We start from the raw sequence: 9,354 nt of genomic DNA, 5'->3' as shown, positions 1-9,354 counted from the left end.
CAGAAAAAAGACGTGGTTTGGCTGATCAGATGCAGTGCTTGTTCCAGCCACCTGCTGAACGGCTTGCAGTGAAGTAACATGGATGTGGGGCGTTCCATGTGAGTCCAGTTAGGCCTGTTGTACTTGAAAACAGCAGGGAAGTCTGTTTTCAACACTCAGCCTTCAAAATGTGTTCCGAGATATTATCAGAGGTCACTACTTAAAACAAATAAGAGGACGCTTAAGTCATGACTATTCCTTATAACTTTTATTAATGCCAGAAATGAAATAGTAAAAATTCAGTGAATTTTTAAAAATCAGCATGACTGCAGATACAAACATGGTTTGAGGTCTTGAGAGGGGAAAGCCAGGCCTGAAGGGTGCCTTCAGTCTCCCGTGGCACCTAAAGGCCATAATTCAGCTGCTGTTTACTTCATGAAGTGGCCTGGACAGTCAGTCCCCCGGGTTACACAATGCCCTTGGAGCTGGGCTCTGTGCTGGGCATCAAGTTCCTCCTCCCCACAGAAAGTTTAACTCCCAACATCCTGGGCTTGTGGTCTTAGGGAGTTGCAGGCATGAAAACCTTTAGTCCCCCTTTTGGCATGCCACAACCCCTAACCTGGAGGTATTTCCTAATGAAATGAGACAGAAGGAAATGAAGCAAAAGGGAAGTACAGAAAACAATGGAGGATTAATTGATGCCTTTTCCCCTTTATGTTGATGCCTAAATTTCCTAGAAAGGTATACTACACACAGTGCACAGACATGCCATGTGCACTTGAGTTGGTGTTGGAGATTATCTCTTTAAAAAAAATCCCTCAGAGCCCATCAGAATCATAGCTCTTTGTTACATGTGGATTATCTCTGCCAGAAAACAAGATCTGGCTAGCATCCATCGTTGTGATTTACAGTGTCTTTCTCAGGAGCATATGCTGCAGTCAGCTCAAAAACTACCTGTATTTTGGGTCTGTGAATCATTATGTTTTTGTGTATGTTAGCATCCATTAGCAGTTTTATCAAAGCAAGACACAAACGCATACACTCTGAAAATGAGGGTGAAGTGATATTTGAAAAACCTCAAATCACTTCCAAAAAAGTCACACCACTCAAGTGTCTATTGCTTAGTGTAGTAAACATGTCCCTGGAAACGTTCTGTAGAAAAATATTTCTTTTTTTGGTCAATTGGATGACATTTCACTGCTGACATCATTTCAACTGCATTTACTTTTCCAATCTATCTTCAATGTGGTGAGGTTCTTGACTCTCGGATGTACAATTTTTTCTGCATTGGCCTTTGTCAGGCAGTGACATAAACACAGGTGGCCCACACATGAGGAAGTCACCATCTATGGGAACTGGCTGTCGGTACCCCTGAATTCTTGCCTGAGGCCCTGTGACTGTTTGCAAGTCACACACGAAGAAGGCAGCTCCTTAAAATGCTCTGGCTGAGGAGCAGGCCGTGGAGTCCAGGAGCCCTCTTGTGGCTCCATCCAGACTCACTAAGGACTCAACTTAGTTAAAGAACTTGGCAATTTCCCCCATCTTGCTCTGGGAAGAAAACGATGTCACAAGATCCCGTCATTTTGAACATCTAAATTACTTCTTTTATGGTCTGAAAAACCAAGATTTTCACACTTACCTTTGGAGCAGTTTGAAACCCTGTAGCAAAGCCTACAATTGCCCTGACTAATGCTGACTGTCATAGACCTGCCTGCCTACTTCCTCTGCCCCCATGTGTAAGACACAGTGGCAGGACAGGATACCAGTCTCTATTTATTACCCAGTTGTTCAGATTTGTCTTCCAGCTTCAGGTGCTCAGAACAATCAGGAATGGCATTAAGTAAAACCCTGTGCTCAATTGAGCCTTTTTCTGGACCTCTCCCTGGAACTCCAGTGTCTCATAAAGGAAGGGGTGACAAGGTGCCCTTGTTGCACAGTGGGAACGTTTGCCCTCTCAGGACCTAGTCACCACTAAAGCAGAAGGGGAAAGTTAGGCAAGACCCCTGATACTGGAGCTGGCTGGGTTTGGTTTTTTCAGATCATAGCCACCACTTGAAAGCTTGAGTCCAGGACAGGATGGCCAGGGATAGCCTTCCCCAGGGTGGTTCATGGGAAATGCACTGCCAAGGGGACCATGTGAACCAAGAATGGACTTCATACTGATTTTCAGGAGGTATCTCTGATGGTAACTGCTGATTATGTTCAAGTGTCCTGTTTGAACACCACACAAAGAAACCCTGGTTTGACATGCATACCTTTCCATTATAAAAAGCACCTGCTCAAAATCCTATGAAAAGGAGAGGGGACGATGAGCCATCCTGTGTTTGCATGTATTTACCACTGGTCACCAAAATTACCCTAACTGATTGAGGCAGTGAGAGACAGCAGAAGCCTGACTCTCTCAGCATGACTCATCTTGGGCAAAGTGTTCCCTCCTCCAGCTCTCAGCATCTTTTCCCTCAAAGCTGGCGCAATGATCTCTGCCAAGCCTAACTTCTGAGATCTTTTAGGGGAAGAGATGAGATGATGAATGTGAAAGAACACTGGGAAAAGGCCAACATCAATGGGACACCCAGCCATGGGTGGCTGCTTAAGCACAATGTTCTTAGAGCCACCAGTGTCATGTGATCTGCTCATCGAGGAGCCCAGGACTAGATGCCCCTGTCACTTGTGTTGTCTTTCTTTGGGGGACAGAAATACTTGTCTGCTGGATTCTTTGGAGTAAGGAGTACAGATTCTATCACCATCCCTAGGCTTGGTTTCTTACACTGTGTTTTCCAGTGGGGCAAGAAGGTGTCCAGGTGCATGTCTCCTAGGATAATTTATGATTCCAGTGGAAGCACAGGAGAGAGATCAAAAGTTCAAGCGTTGAAGGCAAATGATGTCATCTTGTGGGCAGTGATACCGGCTCTAATGTGCACTTCAAATGCTCCACTGGAGATGTTTAACCCAACTTCCGTTTTGATTGTTCCCACCCTATCCAAATGGAGTTTTCTACATCCCAGTCCATGGTTGTGGAATCCTCTCTCTCTGCTTCTCATGACTGTGGAGCCAACACAACACTGGTCTGAGGCTCAGCAGAGGCACGTGTGGCTGTGACCAGAAATGCTGTGATCAGTGGGGGTCGGGGCAGGGGCTGGCCCCCCTGTGAGCCCCTCTGGGAGGAGATCACTTCCTGCTCCTCCTTGGTAAGTATGTACAAATGTCCTCTCTCCCAAAGGGTCTCATCAAGACTCTCTTGTGTCTTGACCTGTGTTGAGCATCAGTGGGCTTCTAGCAGAAAAACTCAAAGTGAGCCTGGCCTCCCACCTGCAGCCCAACCCTGTCACACTTTGGACTGCCTCTCATCCGTCCACTCCTGCTTTGTGCTCTGAAGAGCTTGTGTCTTCTGCTCATCCACTTGGACATAGTCCACTCTTTGCTCCTCTGATAGGAGAATTTTCTGAAGGGGGAGAACAAAAAGGTTTTCATTACACTTAATCAAAAAAATTCAGCACATCCCTGGTGGATTATAGATTCACGTGTTTGCTGCCCCTTCCTCCTGGGCCATCACCTGCAGAAGTGTTACACTCTGTGTGTGTGTGTGTGTGTGTGTATGTGTGTGTGTGAATCTCTCCTCAACTCTACTCCCTTCAACTTGGCTCTCGCCATCTAACTCGCCTTGACCAGTATACTGTGAGCAGAGGTGACACTCTGCAATTCTGCTGTCTCTCTTTTTCCTCTGCCAGGACAGTGGCCCCTGAATTGACAATGACCTGAGACACCAAGGCCCTGGCTGTGATGGACTGTCCTGGAGGCAACAACTGAGAAGCCTCCATGGTCGAAAGCCGTGGAGGTCTGGGGACTCTCTTCACAGTTTGAATTTACCGATCTCATCCTGCTCACCAGCTTTTCTGAAGTGTCATTGTAGGTTTGGGGAATGAAATGAAAGGTAAAGAAGAAAGGTAAAGCAAAAGGGAAGGGAAGTCTCCCAAACATCTTTCTCCACAAACACAAAATGAAGTCATATTGTATATCCTGTTCAGTAAGTTGATTTTCTCATCAAATAATACATTGTTAGTACAGTTTAGACTATGACCATCCTTTGCTCAAAAATATTTAGCTCTTGTCCACTGTTTGCCAGTCATTCCTGCCACATGCAGTGACTGACAACAGTCAATGGCTAGGGTCTGTTACATGTATTAACTCATTTAATCCTCACAACAGGCTTCAACATAGCTGCTATTTCTGATCCCCACTTTACAGATGAGAATACTATGCAAAGGCGTCAAAACTGCCCAACCTGCCACTTGAGGCCCTTTATGGAGGGGTTCCAATTGCAACTGAGAGTTTCTGTCCCCAGTGCCTAGAGTTGAGCCAAACAAAGCTATCCCTTCTTCCTTCAGCAGACCCTTCCTGTGCCTAGTCTACCATTTACCCCACCCTCATCTCTGCCAGACATTTCCCAACAAACTCTATGGTCCAAGTTTTGAAGAGCATGAACACCTCATACATTTATACATAGACATTCAAGAACACACCCCAGAGGGAAATACATCAGGATTTCTGGGAGACAGAATTAGAGCTGATTTTAAGATTCTTCACAGTATGTCTGTATGTTTAAGACTCTGCAAAGAGAACACGCATGGTGGAATCATCAAAACAAAACCAAACAGAAATGAAATCTCCTGGGAAGTGTTATACAGACTACTTCCTACCTGCTGTACAGGGGCTGGTGATGCTGAGTTGAAGTCCAGGGCTAAATAATCCAGGCTGAATTTCCTTGTCCATGTCACAGCTCCACTGCTCAAGGAGTTGGTAGCTCTGCGCTTCTCCTAGAAACCAATGTCCCAGGATTTGGGTTAACAGTTTCTGGCTGGGCTGCCCAAGGGAAGGTGGCTGAGCGTGTCTCCACTTGAGCAGCTCCCACAGAAAGTGTATGAGTCCTGTGCAGCTCAGCCTGCACATCACAAGGAGATCTTTCAAATACAATATGGCCAATTTGGCCTTCACACGAAGCCCTGCCTTCATTCACCATGGAAACGGTTGGCCAAAATCTCCCCCAAGAAGAACTTATTTGATGTATCTGACAGGCTCATGATACCTGAGAGATTAAATCTTAAAAAGATCAGCCATACTTATGAAAGCTCTAGTAAAGTCATCTCAAGTGCTTTTGAAGATACTTTACACAATACAGTGATAACATGTGTGCAACACACACCTATGGTCACAGCCAGCTTCAAAGGTAGAATATACCACTGTTACAAGACACACGACACACATGAAGGAGGACCTGCCCCCTTCTACTGCATCCTTCTTGTCCACAAGGGGATGAGCACAATCTTAAATTTAGTGTTCATCACTTCTTTTCTTTTTTAATATGATTTTATGAGTGTGTGAGTGTCCTTAAGTGACATACTATTTTGTTTTGCATGTTTTGAACTGTCATCAACAGAACCATATTGAGTGCATTTTTGGTGAGTTCTATTTTCACTCCATTTATACATACTTCACATCCATCTGTGTCAATGCACTAGCCCTATTTCATTTGTTTTCATTACCATGGATGATTCCATTGCATGATTTATTTAACTGTGCCACCAACAATGGTCATTTGAGTTGCTTCCAGTTTGGAGGCTTTTACTAGCATGTACCCAGGGATGTGGGCACCTTCAACTTGACTATCACTCACCTGATCTGGGGGAAAACATATCCTCTTGTGGTTTGATTTTCCATGCCCCTGATAATGTAATCAACTGACCATCTTTTCATCTACTTAAAACTCATTTATTTTTCTCTTCTATGAATTATCTGTTTAGATTTGGTTTGGTTTTGCTAATCTTTATACTGAATCTTTATACTTTGTATTTCTGACTTTTCTCAGTACTTCCTCACATACCTAGGAGAGTGATAATTTGTTGGTAATGTGTGTTGCTAATAGTCCATCCCAGTTTATAGCTGGTTTTTCTTTCTTTTTATGGCATTTTTAAAATGAAGAATTGTTCTTACTTTTAATGTAATATATCAATATTTTTCTGAGTAGCTTGCTCTTGTATTTTATTTAAAGAATTTTTCCTATGCTGAGGTCATAGTTTGTTTTCCCACACTTTCTCCTAAGTTATTAAGTTTTGTCCTGGGCTCCCCTGGTGGCTCCTTTACATTTAAGTAATAACCTAGCCTGAACTAATTGTAACATATGCTGGTGAAATAAGGATACAATTAATTCTCTTCTCTTTTGTGTGTACCCTATCTGGGAACCAGCCTTTCTCAGTAGTGCAGCCTCTATTCATATACCACTTCCATCTGGATGCTTATCTGTATCCTTTATTGTCTCCTTTTATAATATACTAGTAAATGTCCATGCTTCCCTGAGTTCTGTGAGCTGCCCTAGCAAAGTACTTAAACTGACAGAGGGGGATGTGGGAACCTCCAATTTGTATCCTGTCAGGCAGAAGCACAGAAAACAACCTGGGCTTGTGACTGGCATCTGAAGTTGAAGGGGGTGGGCAGTCTTGTTAAGACTGAACCCATAACGTGTGGAATCTGATGCTGTCTCTGGGTAGAAAGGGTCAGAATTGAGCTGAATTCTCGTGTCTGAGAAATGCTTGGTGTTAGTGTGAACCCACTCCAATCAACACCCACACGTTGGAATTGGATCCACAAACCCAAAAGAGTGGTCTTTGTGGCTGGTTTCTTTCATTCAGCATATTGTTTTCAAGGTTCATCCTTGTCATTTCATGGATCTGATTTCATTGTATGGCTGCTTATATAACATTACACCTTGTATCCATGCTACATTTTATTTACCCATTCATCATTTGGTGAATATCTGGGTTGCTTTCATTTCTTGGCTGTTATGAAAAATGCTGCTATGAATGTTCATGTACAAGATGTGGTTGGACTTACTCTTGATTAGGATTTTTTAACCTGCATGAATGAGTGAGGTTGATATATAATTTTCTATTCATGTCAGTGCTATTTGTTTTGGTATCAAGTTATTTTAGTTTTATAAATAAACTTCTACTTATTTTAGGCAGTTTAATTTACACGGGATAATATGTCTTCTTTTTGCCATTCCTGAAGCAGTTTATATAGTTCAGTTCAGTCACTCAGTCATGTCCGACTCTTTGTGACCCCATGAATTGCAGCACGCCAGGCCTCCCTGTCCATCACCATCTCCCAGAGTTCACTTAGACTCACGTCCATCGAGTCCGTGATGCCATCCAGCCATCTCATCCTGGGTCGTCCCCTTCTCCTCCTGCCCTCAATCCCTCCCAGCATCAGGGTCTTTTCCAGTGAGTCAACTCTGCATGAGGTGGCCAAAGTACTGGAGCTTCAGCTTTAGCATCATTCCTTCCACAGAAATCCCAGGGTTGATCTCCTTCAGAATGGACTGGTTGGATCTCCTTGCAGTCCAAGGGACTCTCAAGAGTCTTCTCCAACACCATAGTTCAAACACATCAATTCTTCGGTGCTCAGCCTTCTTCACATCCAACTCTCACATCCATACATGACCACAGGAAAAACCATAGCCTTGACTAGACGGACCTTAGTCAGCAAAGTAATGTCTCTGCTTTTGAATATACTATCTAGGTTGGTCATAACTTTTCTTCCAAGGAGTGAGCGTCTTTTAATTTCATGGCTACAGTCACCATCTGCAGTGATTTTGGAGCCCAAAAAAATAAAGTCTGACACTGTTTCTACTGTTTCCACATCTATTTCCCATGAAGTGATGGGACCAGATGCCATGATCTTCGTTTTCTGAATGTTGAGGTTTAAGTCAACTTTTTCGCTCTCCTTTTTCACTTTCATCAAGAGGCTTTTTAGTTCCTCTTCACTTTCTGCCATAAGGGTGGTGTCATCTGCATATCTGAGGTTATTGATATTTCTCCTGGCAATCTTGATTCCAGCTTGTGATTCTTCCAGTCCAGCGTTTCTCATGATGTACTCTGCATATAAGCTAAACAAGTAGGGTGACAATATACAGCCTTGACGTACTCCTTTTCTTATTTGGAACCAGTCTGTTGTTCCATGTCCAGTTCTAACTGTTGCTTCCTGACCTGCATATAGGTTTCTCAAGAGGCAGGTCAGGTGGTCTGGTATTCCCATCTCTTTCAGAATTTTCCACAGTTTATTGTGATCCACACAGTCAAAGGCTGGGTGGCAGCTGGGAGGAGCCACCCACGCCCGAGGCCAGGGCCAGCAACAGGGAGGAGCAACCCGAGGAGTGGTGGTTGCAGCAGCACAGGAGGGCCTAGAGGAGGTATCCCACATTGAAGGTCAGGAATGGTGGCAGTAAGGAGATACCCCTCGTCCAAGGTAAGGAGCAGTGGCTGTGCTTTGCTGGAGCAGCCGTGAAGAGATACCCAATGCCAAGGTAGAAGAAACCCAAGTAAGATGGTAAGTGTTGCAAGAGGGCATCAGAGGGCAGACACACTGAAACCATACTCACAGAAAACTAGTCAATCTTATCACACTAGGACCACAGCCTTATCTAACTCAATGAAACCAAGCCACGCCTATGGGGCAACCCAAGATGGGCGGGTCATGGTGGAGAGGCCTGACAGAATGTGGTCCACTGGAGAAGGGAATGGCAAGCCACTTCAGTATTTTTGCCTTGAGAACCCCATGAAGAGTATGAAAAGGCAAAATGATAGGATACCAAATGAGGAACTCCCCATGTCATTAAGTGCTCAATTAGCTACTGGAGATCAGTAGAGAAATAACTCCAGAAAGAATGAAGGGATGGAGCCAAAGCAAAAACAATACCCAGCTGTGGATGTGACTGGTGATAGAAGCAAGGTCCGATGCTGTAAAGAGCAATATTGCATAGGAACCTGGAATGTCAGGTCCATGAATCAAGGCAAATTGGAAGTGGTCAAACAGGAGATGGCAAGGGTGAACATCAACATTCTAGGAATCAGCGAACTAAAATGGACTGGAATGGGTGAATTTAACTCAGATGACCATTACATCTACTACTGCGGGCAGGAATCCCTCAGAAGAAATGGAGTAGCCATCATGGTCAACAAAAGAGTCTGAAATGCAATACTTGGATGCAATCTCAAAAATGACAGAATGATCTCTGTTCGTCTCCAAGGCAAACCATTCAATATCACAGTTATCCAAGTCTATGCCCCAACCAGTAACGCTGAAGAAACTGAAGTTGAACGGTTTTATGAAGACCTACAAGACCTTTTAGAACTAACACCCAAAAAAGATGTCCTTTTCATTATAGGGGACTGGAATGCAAAAGTAGGAAGTCAAGAAACACCTGGAGTAACAGGCAAATTTGGCCTTGGAATGCGGAATGAAGCAGGGCAAAGACTAATAGAGTTTTGCCAAGAAAATGCACTGGTCATAGCAAACACCCTCTTCCAACAACACAAGAGAAGA

At 44.0% G+C, this 9,354-nt stretch overlaps 1 protein-coding gene across 1 annotated transcript in view; it reads right to left on the bottom strand.

Annotated features, from left to right (window-relative positions):
- Positions 1-225: 225 nt before the first annotated feature.
- GAB3 (GRB2 associated binding protein 3) overlaps positions 226-9,354 on the bottom strand; it is a 91,835-nt gene continuing 82,706 nt past the window's right edge. Inside the window, exons 9-10 of the mRNA XM_040265614.1 lie at positions 4,677-4,793; positions 226-3,421 (exon numbers count right to left, since the gene is read on the bottom strand). Of these exons, the coding sequence (XP_040121548.1) occupies positions 3,305-3,421; positions 4,677-4,793 (234 nt within the window). The 3' untranslated portion in view covers positions 226-3,304. The remainder of the gene's footprint in view (positions 3,422-4,676; positions 4,794-9,354) is intronic.

The sequence above is a fragment of the Oryx dammah genome, unplaced genomic scaffold (assembly GCF_014754425.2).
Source record: "Oryx dammah isolate SB20612 unplaced genomic scaffold, SCBI_Odam_1.1 HiC_scaffold_23, whole genome shotgun sequence".
Lineage (NCBI taxonomy): Eukaryota > Metazoa > Chordata > Mammalia > Artiodactyla > Bovidae > Oryx > Oryx dammah.
Note: the sequence above shows the minus strand (reverse complement) of the source record. Positions and strands in the feature narration are given on the sequence as shown.